Source organism: Mustela nivalis, assembly GCF_964662115.1.
Source record: "Mustela nivalis genome assembly, chromosome: 6".
NCBI lineage: Eukaryota > Metazoa > Chordata > Mammalia > Carnivora > Mustelidae > Mustela > Mustela nivalis.
Window position 1 is genome coordinate 48,311,597 of NC_139025.1, and position 15,614 is coordinate 48,327,210.

Sequence of the window (15,614 nt, forward strand, 5' to 3'; positions counted from 1 at the left end):
TTCTCACAAATAAATAAAAAAAAAAAATTTTTTTTTTAATGACAAAATAGGTTCTAATATCTTTAATATGTAAGTTCTTAATAAATCAGTAGAATATTTCATTAGGAGCAGAGTTATTAAAATAATACATATGTCATGAAGTACGAAAATTGTTTCCCCTAATGATGACCAAAAATGTGAATTAATCAAACAACACCATTCTTTTCCACTGAATTGGAAAATATTTGGAATCACAGGTAATGCCTATCACTGTCACTAAATATTTGACAGTGAAAGTGGAAATTGTTAGAACAATTTTGAAGGATAATTTGGCAATAATGTTTTTTCAGAAACCTTTAACAGTGTTAATGTTTTTTAGTCTGATTCTCTTTTAATCCAGGACTTACAGTAATTTATCAGAGAGACACAGATTATTATATGAAGAACTTTATCACTGTACTTTAATAATGAAAAACTGAGGGAAAGTATGCATGTGTAAGAAGAATTAGTTAAGGAAATTATGTACGTTTATTCAGATCTATGGAGTAAATTGCTGGTATTAAAACTCCTAGTGTAAAAGGTGAATGGTCAGTGGATAAGCTCATGATATATTATTATTCAAAAAAGCAAGATTAAAAATAACATGTAAGAGGGGCACCTGGGTGGCTCAGTGGGTTAAGCCTCTGCCTTCGGCTCAGGTCATGATCTCAGGGTTCTGGGATTGAGCCCCACATTGGGCTCTCTGCTCAGCAGAGAGCCTGCTTCCCCCCCACTCTCTCTGCCTGCCTCTCTGCCTACTTGTGATCTCTGTCTGTCAAATAAATAAATAAAATCTTTAAAAAAAAAATAACATGTAAAATTAAAAGTCGCATAGTGCCATGTTATAGAAGATACATGTGTGAGTAAAACTTATGGATGTAAATAAGTGAAAGGGTGGCTGTCTTTGAGTAGGATAATGTGTGACTTGTTTTCTTCCATATAGTCTAAATTCTCTTTGTCAACACATACCAATTATAACAACAGGAAAAATAAAGGCCCACTAAATATCACTTAAGTGAAAATTGAAAGAAAACATAGTGAAGTTAGATTATGCCTATTTCCTTCCTCAGACTCTTTCTGTGATTGTCCTTCCCTGTGAACATTCTTCTCTAGTCAAAATTTGGTTTTTGTACCCTGATTATATTAAGTATTATTACCTCCCTAGTATATCCATCTGCTCTGTTTATCTTTAAGTCCTGCCCTGTCTTAAAAGTGGTGCATACTGTGCCTTTCTTCACACATGGTAGACTGAGCAGTCATAGCTTGGCTTCCCACTGCGCCAGGAAGTGCAACACTCCTGGTCGACTTGGTGCTACACTTAACCTACCACTACTGATTCTGCTGGGCAGAAGAGCTGAAACCCATATGCTTTCTTAGGGTTCCAGCTCAACTTCTGTGATACTTGCATTTCGTCATTTTGTTCCACAGTAGTCATTATTTTCTTCTCTTTACTTCTATATCCATTCTTATGTACATAGTACTTCATACAGCAGGTACATCTACATATTAACATTTTTAGTGTATGTATTTTATATCCCTAAACCCCTTTAAGTTGAGAGACATTGTTCTATGTAACTTTTTGTAATCTAAATACATGTAGAGGGAACTTCCAGGGGCACCTGGGTGGCTCAGTCAGTTAAGTGTCTGCCTTCAACTAAGGTCATGATCTCAGGGTCCTGGGATCATGCCCTACATTGGGCCCCCTGCTTGGCAGAAAGTCTGCTTCTCCCTCTCCCTCTGCTCCTCTCCCTACTCATGCTCTCTCTCTCAAATAAATAAATAAACTCTTAAAAATAAATAAAAAATATAAGTAACTTCTACCTTGTGGATATTTAACATAAATTAGTTTTAAAATAGTAAACAGTAAAAAAAGAGTATTTCTCCTGCTTAATATTTATACTTTATAACTTCAAATGCCATCATTATATATCACTGAATCCCAAACAATAACTACAACTCAGCTACTAAGTTCTATCTTAGATACATTCACAGTTATTTGATAATAGCTCTACTCCAATACCCACAAGCATTTCATACTCAAATCAATCTCTTCTGTCAACCATTTCATTCAGTCCCCTCTGCCCCTGCATTTGGAAAGCCCTTTATCTTTTTTCCCTTGTATTTTTTTTTAAAGATTTTATTTATTTATTTGACAGAGAGAAACCACAAGTAGACGGAGAAGCAGGCAGAGAGAGAGGAAAGCAGACTCCCCGCTGAGCAGAGAGCCCGATGCGGGACTTGATCCCAGGACACTGGGATCATGACCTGAGCCGAAGGCAGCGGCTCAACCCAATGAGCCACCCAGGCGCCCCTCCCTTGTATTTTTTAAATAGGCTTCGAACTCATTCATCTGACTCTGTTTTTATCTCCTCTCGTGTCCTTCACATTGCCATGAATTTTAGATCAAGTTTACCCCCCAGAATTACCCTGTTTTCACAATAAAGTCTAAGCTTCCTTATATAATCAGTTAGGCCATTCATTATTAGCTCCTCCCTCTGAGGTTTGTTTTACAAACACTTTTGAGACCCTCTCAAACTAGCTGTGGTGAACAACCAATTTTCTAAAATTCCCTGCTCATGATAGACTGAAGAAATTTTTTAAAAATAAGTTAGAAATGTATTACTAAAAAATGATCATGTTATTTGGACAAAAGTTAATACTCTCAATTTCTGTGCTTAACATAAACTCGTAACAAGCAGTTTATGGCTCCATGTAGGGCTGTAGATCATTGAATAGCACTGTCCTATCACCTTTCCAGGTGTTCTGTGCTATCTCCCTGCATTTGCACTTGTTTCCTCTGACTAAAATGTTGAGGCTCTTTACCCTGCCTTAGCTCCCTGCTGATTCATTCTCACCTCCTGTGGGAACATTTCTGACCATTATAGAGATTTAGGTATTCTTTTCCTGTATTATATGACAAGATTCACAAAACAGAAGCTAAAGACCAACACAAATTTTCCTCAGAGCACGATTCTTCAGAGAAGACCCCAAGATTTTTAAATACTGAATTTTAAAAGAGTATACCTATATATATACTTTCTTTACTAAGTCTTTCCTAGTAAACATCTGTCAGCCTCTTTCCCTCTAGTTCAGTGAATCTAACAAAAAATAGCAGATTTCCTATCACTTTCACAGACCTGTACCCCTGGGGATAAAAATATATGTTTATAAAAAAATAAAAAGTTAAAAACTAAAGATGTTATATTCACTGATTCCCTCTAGGATGGCCCCAGAAGTTGCAGCAGTAGAAAAGAATGGTGGCTACAACCAGCTCTGTGATATCTGGGCAGTGGGAATAACAGCGATTGAACTTGGAGAACTCCAACCACCTATGTTTGATCTCCATCCAATGAGGTGTTCTTACTGTCTGCAATTATATAGTTATTAATAAAGTCTTTGAGGAGAATGAAATATTGATAACCTGGGTGTTCCCAGCTCATTTTCAAATATGTCAAAATAGTAAAGGTGTTGTAAGGGACCTAGGGGTAATAATTGCACCTAACATTTGCTCTCTTTTATTGCTGTTCCTAAGGCAGCATGGGGTGAATTGTCAGTACTATTTGAAGATTTCCCGTAAAACAAATCTTTAATAATCATACTAGAACATGGCAGTTATCATTCAAAAAGCTATTTTAAGTTTTTACATTCATTCTTCCATCAGTTGAACCTGTTTCTTTTTCTGTTCTAAGCTGAATTATAACCAAATGATAAAGGATGCAGATGAGATTTTTTTTCTATTCTTTTTTTATTTTTTTTTACTTTTCTTTTGTCAAGGGATAATGAAGAGGTAGCTTTACTTAGCATAATTAGTATTTACATTATAGGACATATTGTCTCTCAGAAAAAATATTTGAGAGCGTTTGAAAGGATTTTTAGTACTTTGAAGGAAAATATAAATTGTGCTAAAATTTGAACTGTTATATAGTATAAAATTGAAAAGAAAACAGAGTGGGGAAAGTGTTCTTCTAGCATGATGGATAGTAGATTAGTATATATTACATAAAGAATTCATTTAGTGACTCTATGGGCAAAAGATAGATTGTTTATGATGCAAAAGATACAAAGAAACTTGAAAAACTATTTGACCTCATAAATAACTAAAGACACACAAGGTAAAAGATATCTACTTTCAGCTGGAATGCCATTAAGTAGAGACCTTCAGGAAAATAATTTGATATTGTTGTTATGGACAATACAAATGTTTCATTGATTCTACTACTTGGAAAATTATACTTGGGAGATAATCCAAGCAAAGGAAAAGCTAAGAATTACCCATTTCAGGTTAATAAGGGAAGAAAACCTAAATGTCCAATAGCTGGTAAATTATGTGGTTTAAAAAAATATTTTTTTTAGTTGGTGAATTATTAAGCAAATTGTTTTAGCTGTTAGTGGCAGCTATTACATATGTATAAACCAAAGCAACATGAAAAATTATTAGTGAAAAAGCAATGTAAAATTACCTAATATAATAATTGGTTAAATTAAAAACTAAAGAACAGAGGATTTGAAATAATGTCTCAGGGTAGTAGTAATATAATCTTTATATAAGAATCATTTCATTTAAAAAAATAAAATATCTCTGATATTTAAAAAAGGACTAAGGAGTTTGCTTAGAAACCTGTAAAGGGTTTTGTAGAAAATATTGAAATAGAGCATTTTAGAATTTCCTTCTTAAATCTTCCATCCTTCTGCCCCCACAGCCATAGAAAATGAGTCAAAGGTGAATTCATAGAGAAAGTCCTCTTGCATGTTGACTTCTACATCATTCATAATGAGAAAATGTGGAAAATTATTATCTGAAAGAGGGGAAAAGACTAGGAAGTTCATATAATTTGCCTGTATACCCAAAATAATTATAGAGACAAATCTTCCATTAAGCATACAACCTAATGTTAGAGTAATATATCATCTCTGTGTTACAGAATGATACATAATTATATATACGTGTGCATAAGATACAATGCTAGTTATATACATTAACAGTATTATAATAAAACCCTTCTCTAACATTTGGTAGCTTTACCTTGTGAATAAGAGCTTGTTTGAAATTTAAATATCCTCTCTATACCTAGGAGAAATTTTCTATAAGATACCTGAAATATAAAAAATTTGATTTCCAGGGGTTCCTGGCTAGGTCAGTTGGTAGAGTATGGTGGATTCTACATATCGGGGTTGTAAATTAAAGCCCTGTGTTGGGTACAGAGATTACATACATACATACATACATACATATTTAAAACCACATTATTGGTAAACTTTAAAAAAATATCTTTTTTAAAAAAATTAATTTTCATATTCCATACCAGTTTTCATCAGTGCCTACATATTTAATAATTTGTATAAATGCATTACAGAATATTCATTCTGATTATTAGATGAAGTAATAAAAGTATTTCAGTATTGCTCTTTAACTGAAAATTTTATTCCAGGGCCCTCTTCTTAATGTCAAAAAGTAATTTTCAGCCTCCAAAACTAAAGGACAAAACAAAATGGTAAGTTAATGAATGTATAGATAGATTTATAGAATTTTACAGATGAAAAGGAGACAGGTTCAGTTCCCTTATCTTATAGACAATGAAACTGAAGCCCAGAGCTATTAAGCAGTTTTCCTGAAGTTATGTATCTCATTTACTTGCAGAACTGTGGCAAGGATATAGGTTTATTTTCTTGATAATTCCAGTTCCTTAGAAACTTAGAGTAATAAGAAATAGGAACAAATCCACATCACCGTGTCAATGCAAAAGATTTTATGATCATCTCTGGTAAAACTCTAATCATTTTCTTAGTTTTTTAGAAGCTTGGGTAAGAAGTGTGGTGAGGAAACCATTAGAGATGAATAGATTAAAATTTTGGAGATTCGGGGTGCTTGGGTGGCTCAGTCATTAAGCATCTGCTTTCGGTTCAGGTCATGATCCCAACTTCCTGGGATCGAGCCCCGCATCAGGCTCCTTGCTTGGCAGGAAGTCTTCTTCTCCCTCTCTCACTCCCCCTGCTTGTGTTCCCTCTTTTGCTGTCTCTCTCTGTCAAATAAATAAAATCTTTACAAAAAAATAAAAAATTAAAATAAAATTTTGGAGATTCATATCTTTGCCTTGGATCCTATTACTTCTGTTAATGAATGACATGTTGACTTTTATGGAAGGTAATATGAAAAGGTTTCCCAAGTACCACGACATTTATCACTGTTGACTTTTTCTGCCTTCCTTACCTAATAATCAAAAACATTATTATTTATTTTCTAATTTATTTTCCTAATTTCTTTTTTCTCTTACTAGTAAAGCAGTTTGCCTCTTTTTTTAAATTTAATTTTATTTTTTCAGTGTTCCAAGATTCATTGTTTATGTACCACACCCAGTGCTCCATGCAATTCATGCCCTCCTTAATACCCACCACCAGACTCACCCATCCCCCCACCACCCTCCCCTCCAAAACCCTCAGTTTGTTTCTCCAGAGTCCATAGTCTCTCATGCTTCATCTCCCCCTCCAATTTACCCCAATTCACTTTTCCTTTCCTTCTCCTAATGTCCTCCTTGTTATCCCTAATGCTCCACAAGTGAGTGAAACCATATGATAATTGACTTTGTCTGTTTGCCTCTTCTTAAAGTCCATCAAGACATCTTTAATTGGATGATAAAAATTGAAAATTATTTTCTGGTAATGTTTTTGCCATGCATGTAATAAAAGAGACCATGCAAATAAAAGTTTCCAAGTTCCTAAATTCAGAATTCTTCATCTAGATTTAATGGATCTCTTATTGGGAGAGGCCCATGGGCTCCCCAAATTCTGTGTGTATATTCATTCTTCTAGGAAGACAGTCCATATCTTGTTTCAGATTCTAAGAGGCCTATCCCCAAAAGAGGTTCTAAACTACTGTTTTGTGTTTTATTGGCCCGTCTATGTACATAAAGTATTACTTAGAATCCAGGCCATTCTGGGGATGATGCCAGGAGCAAAGGGAAAATTCCACTGGAAATAAAGGAGTTTATATCCTACTGTAGCTCTATTCTTTTGTGGTGATAAGGGTTTCTTCCTAATCCTTTTTACCCTAGGCTCCTAAGCAACTGGAACTGGAGGACTTTATGGCAGTTATGACTGGATATTCATTCAGGAATGAATGACTACTAGCTCTCACAGCTGAATTCAGTCAAATTCCAGAGCAGTTGCTGCCTTTGGAGTACCTTTGCCAGTCTCAGGGTACTCTCTGATTAAGTTATTCCTACCACAAGTCACCAAATATAATGCAGTGGTTTGATTTCTTGGCTAGAGAACTGCTACGTGGTTCCTCTTATTCCCAAGAAATTCAGTGACCCTATAAGGATTTAGATAATCTTTTACATTACCCCCATATCTCCATGCCATTCTTTTGGTATAGGAAAATTTATATATGAGATAAATTTAACCAATGAGAAAATGCCATTTTGATTCCTAAGTGGCACCTAGATACAAGACATAGCTGCCCATTTCTAATTTTTTGTGTATTTTTTAGAGGTTATGTGTTACTATTTTGCTAACTAATTTCATTTTACTTATAGAGGAACCTGATACCTGTTTTCAAGAAATATACTGTGCTTTGGGTTTTGTCTTTTGTCTTATATTGAGCTAAGAGGCCTAAGAGAAAAATCATGTGTTTCAGACTTTCAAACTTCTTATAAATTAGTTTTATGTAGTAATACCAAAAAACTAATATTAGTGAAATATTTTTGTACATGTCTTTTTTTGTTTGAAGGTCATCAACATTCCATAATTTTGTCAAAATAGCACTAACCAAAAACCCCAAAAAAAGACCAACTGCCGAAAGACTTCTGACTGTAAGTCAATTTAAATTGTAGAAGAATTTTCTGTAGTCATGCAGTAAGTAGGCATATCACTTGAATAAAAGTATTTAGGATTTTTAATATAAAAATTTAGTGATCTCTTACTGCAGGGTTAGCAAACTTTCTGAGAAAAGTTAGATAGTAAATGTCTTAGGCTTTGGGATCACAGTCTCTGTTGCAACTTCTAAATTTTGTCATTGAAGCACAAAAGCAACCATAAACAGTATACTCGAATGGGTTTGGCTTTAATACTCAACACTTGATTTACAAAAAGAGTCAGTGCCCCAGATTTTGCCCATTGGCTTTAGTTTGCCAACCCCTGCCTTTAAAAAAAAAACTCTTTAAAATGTTGCTGTTGTCTTCCTTGGTTTTTTATGTAAATTTATAGAATGCTCTGTGTGTATTTGTAAAATACACATTTTTATATTAGAAAAAGTCCATGATTACAGCTGTTTAAGGAAACTATTTAAATGTCAAAATTGAATTGTATATCTTTGTACATTTATACAATGTTACTGAATTAAATGTTTGCAAATTCGGAATAGATATGCTTTTTTCTTACTGTGATAGGGACTGTATCTCAGTATTCATTTGCATATATATCACCATAGTGATATGAGTCATGTCTAGTTGTTATAGCCAAGGTTGTACTTTTGCAACCTAATGTAGGTTAGATAACTTTACTTAGAAAATTATTCATGTTATAAACTTACTCCACAAGGGTGCTTTAGTTTGATAATATATAATTATGGTTTCTCTGATTAATGTTTTTACTAATACGTTCTCTAATTTATTTGTATTAGTAGGCTCCCATATGCTTGTTTCTGATAGTTACTGAATGAAAAATTACAAGTAATATTTTCTATAAACAATGATGTAAAAGCATACTCATGAAATTCTGTTTTGTTTTTTTTTGACTTAGCATACGTTTGTAGGGCAGCCAGGTCTCTCTAGGGCCCTAGCAGTCGAACTGTTGGACAAAGTGAATAATCCAGACAACCATGCACATTACACTGAGGGAGATGACGATGACTTTGAGGTAAAGAGTGTTTGCATTTTGATATCTGAAAATACATGTTTAATATGGTCTGAGAGTTTATTTTCTAATTTACTCTTTTAGTTATAACAGATTTAGCCACAAAGATTAATTTGCAATGTAAACTAAACTTATCCTGCATATAATTACCAGTTAATACTTTAAAAAATTTTGCAATATAACATAACTGGTTGACACTTTTTCTGGAAAGAACGAGGATTACTAGTCTAATTAAAACTACTTATATCATTTTATTTTCCTAGTTGATTTGCCCAAGGTTATTAAGAGGTTTCCAAGATTAGAATCAGGTCTTTTTCCTCTCCCAGAAATCCAGAATGGCTTTCCCTTCTCCTTAGACCTCAGATTCTGGTGAGAGTCTGATCTCTCCCTGATGAGAAAGGACATCTGTAGAAGGAAATAAAAGGTTTTAGGAACAGTGCTTTGAACCAAAAGAACAAAAAGTTAGCCAGAGCACATGCACATGTGATTTTTCACAAAAGAGGCTCTCTAGAAATTCAGTTGGTCATTTTTTAGTTTCTCTGTTATACAGGTTATTAACAGAATACAAATGATTTTTAAAAATTAAATTGAGGTTCCCATAGAAATTTTATCCTTTCTGGGTGCCTGGGTGGCTCAGTGGGTTAAGCCGCTGCCTTCGGCTCAGGTCATGATCTCAGGGTCCTGGGATCGAGTCCCGCATCGGGCTCTCTGCTCAGCAGGGGCCCTGTTTCCTTCTCTCTCTCTCTCTGCCTTCCTCTCTGCCTACTTGTGATCTCTCTCTGTCAAATAAATAAATAAAATTAATAAAAAAAAAAAAAGAAAGAAATTTTATCCTTTCCAATACTTGTTGAAGACTATTATGTTTTCTATTATTACATTTAGAGCTAGTCCTATGTTTTCTTTCTCCGAAAATATTGTAAAACCTTTTTGAATATATTCTATTTAACAAGAAAACTTGTAAGTCAGGAATGTGGGACTTCCTGCCCATTGGCAGGAACCTACTTAAGCTTGTATAAAACAGACCTGTGGGGGCACCTGGGTGGCTCAGTGGGTTAAGCCTCTGCCCTTGGCTCAGGTCATGGGTCATGATCTCAGGGTCCTGGGATCAAGCCCCGCATCGCATCGGGCTCCTTGCTCAGCAGGGAGCCTCCTCCCCCAGCCCCACCCCTCTGTCTGCCTCTCTGCCTACTTGTGATCTTTCTCTTTCTCTCTCTCTCTCTGTCAAATAAATAAATAAAATCTTAAAAAAAAAAAAAACTTTAAAAACAGAGCTGTGTTTTTTTCACCAGAGTTTCTTCCTCTCCTTTTAGGATTTCTTTTCATTTCTGTGCTTCTCTGAATTTATCAGATATCTCTTTAGGCCTTTATTTCCTTTTATATCTCTACCTTCACTCTGGCAAGACTATAGAACCAAACATTTTGTTTTTATTTATTGAAGTAAATGTTCTGCTTTATGTTCTTAAGTTTTGAATTATACCACGTAAGTATCATAATAACTACTAACACTCTTTGGGTAGTCATTGTGTGCCAAGTATTAGACCAGATAATTTTCACGTTAATTCATCTAATACTCAGAACAGTCCTTTGCAACAGATTCTATTACTGCCCACATTTTATAAATGAGGGAATAAAGGAGAAAGAATAGAAGTAATTTGCCCAAGATCAAGCCTATCATTTAATTAATATGACACTATTTCTATGTATGTATTTAATAGAAATACTCAAATAATATTTGAAAATTAATCTTTAAAAATTAATCATTGCCTAGTGTATAGCATAGTCTTACCCTTGTCATTAGGTAACTGATGAATATTTTGTTGAGTGTTAAATGAACTTTTAGTTGAAAATATTGAATAAGCTGGCCATTCATAGATTTTTTTTATGTTAACCATCATTTGCAGACTTGTAATAATTAATATATTAATCCCTTAAAAATTAAAAATTATTAAAATTGTTGCAGCTTAAATGTGGTATTGGTATTACTTGATTCCCCAATTTTTCTTTCATTTGTTATATAAATTACCAGACACTCTTTTTATTCCCCACATTATTTTGCTGGACTTCCCAGATCCACTCTACCTCCTGGGTTCTCCATTTCTGTTTAATGATAAAACCTTATTTTTCAGTTCATGAAATCTCTGTGCCAGGTAGTTCGGAACACTATGGTGTATGAGATTCACCATATCCCTGCCTTCAAAGAACTTACGGTCCAGTCTTAAAGGAAACTCAGAAATGCCAACAAATAATTTACAAGTATGGTAGCAGTTATGGAATGGGAAATACAGTGTGCCGTGGAGGCAAATTTTAGGAACAGGAAAGGACTTACTGTAGAAGTGATATGTAAGTTGAAAGCTGAAGGAGAAATCAGAATTAGAGGAAGAGAACAGGCAGAATTGTTCTGAGCAGAGGGAATAATAGCATGCTAGAAAGCCCGGTGATAAGAACAAAGGCTGCTACATACTTGAGGAGCTACAGAAAGGTTAGTCTGATTTGTGTAGGAAATAAGGAAGAAGAATGGTGGGAGGTGAAATTATGGAGCTAAACACGGCCATTTCAAACCATGTTAAAAATTCGGGGCTTTATCTAGTGGTAGAAACCATTTAATGGTGAGGGAGTAACATAATTGTATGTGCGTTTTTAGAAGATCTCTATGACCTCAGAATGGTGATTCCATTTCTGAAAATCTTTTAAGACGCTGCTGAGGTCATCCAGGATGGAGATGGGTGGTGTTTTAGACTAGGAATGTAGAGCAAGAATGAAGAAAAGTGGACTAATTCAGGAATTCTTTGTGAGAATTGAAAATTGGATGAAGACATGGGGGTAGAGGATGAATAAAGATTACTGCTAGGTTTTGATTTGAATGCCTAAAGAGGTATAAAAGTGCCTCATTTATTGAGGTAGGAACACTAGAGTAAAATTTGGTATGGGAAGAAAAGGAGCTCGATTTTATATATAATAATTTTGATGTTGCACAAAACTTCCAAATGGAGAGATCTCATAAGGAATTAAATATGTGGCTGTACCTTGGGGAGAAAAGTTTGGACTACAGATATAAATTTGAAAGTCATTAAGTATAGAAGTAGGGGTGCCCGGGTGGCTCAGTGTGTTAAGTGTCTGCCTTTGGTTCAGGTCATGATCCCAGGGTCCTAGGATCAAGCCCCGCATTGGGCTCTCTACTTAGCGGGGAGCCTGCTTCCCTCTCCCCCTCTGCCTGCCTCTCTGCCTACTTGTGATCTCTCTCTGTCAAATAAATGAATAAAATTTTTTAAAAAGTATAGAAGTAGTTAGTACCTTAAGGAGTAAATGTGAATACTCAAGGGAAGCATGTAGAATGAGAAAAGAAGAGGGCCTAAGACAGCATCCTGAGATTTATTCCAAAATTTAAGAATCAAGTAGGCGAGGGGACACGTGGATGGCAGTCAGTTAAGTGTCTGACTCTTGGTTTCAGTCAAGCCCTGTGTCAGGCTCTGCACTCAGCGTGGAGTCTGCTTAAGATTCTCATTCTCTCTCTTTCTGTCCCTACCCCCTGTGCCCTCTCTCTCCTCTCACCTCCCTCTCTAAAATAAATAAATAAATCTTAAAAAAAAAAAAGAATCAAGTAGGCTAGGAGGAATGGCAAAGGATTGATTAAGATCGTTAAAAGAAGGAAGGAAAGTTTTAATAAGAATATTGCCTAGAAGATAAGTTAACTCTTTGGATTTTAGGTGGTGATATGCTTGGTTACTTTTTTAAAAGGATAATACTCAAATTATCAAGGTAAAGATAGATTGGAGTGGTTTGGAAGATAAGTATAGCAATACATTTATGCAATTTAGTTGTGAAAGGGAGAGGTAAGATGAACAGTAGCTAGAGGAGATTGAGTTGGTAGGGATTTTTTTAATTAGTTATTGTTTAAGTGGGGAAGGTAATTTTTAATAGCATTAAATGCTTATGAAAAGGGTCCAATAGATAGAGATGAGAAAGATTTAAGAGGAACAAGATGAATAGGCAAAGTCTCTGAGAAAGGAGGAGAGGCTGGGATCTAGATTATGAGACACTTGATCTTAGGTATGAAGCACTTTTTCACCTGCATAAGAGGAGGAGGATAGTTGAGATTATTGTCAGAAGATATTTTTTCTTTTATGATTCCAGTTTTCTCTGTGAGGTAAATGGCAAGGTCATCTTTTGAAAGTCTGAGGGAAAGTGATTGGATTTGGAGAGTATGGAGAAAAGGTGTGAAATAGTAATTAAGGAGAAGGGTTGGGTTAAATGATTAGGCAAGTGTTTGTGGGCAAAGTTGAAGCCTCAGATGAGATAAATTTTCAGTGTGGTTTGCTCAGTGACTTTCCTCCAGAAAGAAAACACAAAGGTAGCTTAATTCATCCAAAGTTGTCATTCTGGCATGCCAGAGTACTGAAGGGCAGTGGGGCAAAGGGCATTTAGGATATTGGCAAGAAATTGCTTGAAATTGTAGACCACCAGATAAAACTGGATAGGAAGAAGAGTGAAGATAAGAGAAACGCTGATCGGGGATAACAAGGTAATGAGTCAAATGAACTTGGAATTCCAATGTGAACATGAAATAGCATAATGGGAGTAAATGAGAGTGAGCTCAAAGGCTGAAAAGTTTGGAGCATAGCATGAGTTTGAGTATCAGAGCTGATGGCAAGGTCCAGGTGGTGATCTTAGGACTTGAGAGTGTATTGAAGTCTGGAAGAGTGAGATGAGGTCAGAAAACTTAAGTCCCAAACAGTGGGCTGTTGAAGTCCCTTGGTATGACGGTGGGTCTTGAAGTAGAGGAGAAAACATATGAGCCACTGGCCTTCATCAGTGAATGAGAATGAGTCATTAGAAATTTGATAGTTGGCAGTTGAGCTGAAGGCATAGTTTCAGATGATCAGGAGTTTATGCAAAAGGGTGTTATGTAGCAATCTTCTCATTTGATTTACTACAGTATTCTTAATCTTCCTGCATCCAGTTATTTCTCCCCTCCGTACCTTCTTACATGCTTATCCAATTACCCTTAAATCTGACTCTGAAATACCACTCCTCTTTTGTAAAATCTCCAAAAAATTCCTTTGCCAAGAAAATAAAATTGAGAGCCTCAGCTGATATTTGGAGCCTTGCATGATCTGGCTCATTCCCAGTCTGTCTGTCTAGCTTTGTAATCTCTTCATTTAATCTTCACTGAAGCCAAATAATAACCAACTTCAGTTCCCCTGAATACAATTTCTTTTTCTTCTGCATTACTTGGTTGGTCTTGGCTCTGCTGTCTAGAATGCTTCCCACACTGCTGCACATTCAACGCCTACTATCCTTCAGGCCCAGATCAGATCACAGCTCTGTCGTGAGGAACTCCTCTACCCTTGCAAGTGAAAGTCATTTCTTTTTCATCTGGGCATGAATAGTAGTCATCTTAACGAATGGCATTGACCATTTTCTAATCATATTATTTGTGCATCCTAACTGCCTCGATTACAAACTCCTTGAAGATAAGATTTCTCTCTTTCTTTGCATCTTTTCAGTATTTTACACAGTATAAACATGGAATAAGTGAATAACTTTTAGAGTATCTTAGTGTTCATTTTATTATGTTTATCCTGTAATTTACTCTATTAGTAGGTAGTCATGTTTGTCAGTAGATGATCATTCAGTTAAAAAGAAAAATTTGACCTTTAACTTTATCACTGAAATTTTTTAAAGTGTGTGTATTATGCTTCTCTTCACAGCCCCATGCCATCATTCGTCATACAATTAGATCTACAAACAGGAATGCCAGAGCTGAACGGACAGCTTCAGAAATAAATTGTATGTGTTTGGTATACATTTTCAGTTGGTGGTTTTGGTGGGTTGAGCTGGGTATTTTTGTGGGTCCTTTTGGAACAATAAAATTTCAGACTAATGGAAAGTACATGCTTTAACATAATCAGAATAAACAACTAAAATAGAGGTTGTTTCTCTGTTTTATAATGGAATTCTCTTGTTTTTTCATTAAATGGTTTTTATTTACTAATTACAAAAGCAATGTATATTCATTGTAGAAAATGTATAAGAGGAAAAAATAGAAAATTAACATTGCCCATCTCATCACCCAGTACCAACCCATAGATAATATTTTTGCTAAATTGCCTTCATGTTTTTCCATGACTAAATTTACTTAACATACAAGCATTTTTTTTAAATGCTTCTTTAAATTTTCATTTCCTAGCCTAGCCTTTATAACCAGTAAAGTTGCGTCCTTTTTCACTGAGGTCATATATTGTAGCTGAATAATTTCCTGTTGTTGGACATTTGGGTTGGTTTTGGGTTTTTTAGTCAAGTTAATAGGGGAGATGAATCTTTTCTAAAATATATACTTAAAAGGGGAAATTGATGTTTATTCAATAAATTAATCATTGACAAATATTTTGTATAAAGGATATTTGTCACTTTAGCCAGATTAATTTAGAAGAACAGATTTGCAAAGAAATTTTAGGTATGAGTATATTGACTTAAATGCATACTTTTTCAAAAGATATTTTTAAAAGTTTACAGTAAAATAAGATAAAAATGTAATGAAGAGAATATATTAAGTATTTAGGCTAATTAAAGTTATTGCAGACGTGCATTTAGTTGAAGTTCTAGCTTTCTGGATACAGCTTTGGAAATATCTAGGTCAGTGGAGAGTTAGAATGTCCTTCCCATATCCATCAATTCAGTCAGGCCTTTTCTTAGTTAAACTGGTAATTTGAGATTTTATCTCTTTGTTAGCCTCAGATTGCTGATAT

General features: G+C 35.0%; 1 protein-coding gene across 2 annotated transcripts in view; it reads left to right on the forward strand.

Annotated features, from left to right (window-relative positions):
* The window catches only part of MAP4K5 (mitogen-activated protein kinase kinase kinase kinase 5), a 109,968-nt gene that overhangs the window by 57,117 nt on the left and 37,237 nt on the right, over positions 1–15,614 (forward strand). For both annotated transcript variants that reach the window (XM_082735145.1, XM_082735144.1), the window contains 5 exons: positions 3,241–3,372; positions 5,448–5,510; positions 7,745–7,826; positions 8,755–8,871; positions 14,577–14,655. In XM_082735145.1, the coding sequence (XP_082591271.1) occupies positions 3,241–3,372; positions 5,448–5,510; positions 7,745–7,826; positions 8,755–8,871; positions 14,577–14,655 (473 nt within the window). The remainder of the gene's footprint in view (positions 1–3,240; positions 3,373–5,447; positions 5,511–7,744; positions 7,827–8,754; positions 8,872–14,576; positions 14,656–15,614) is intronic.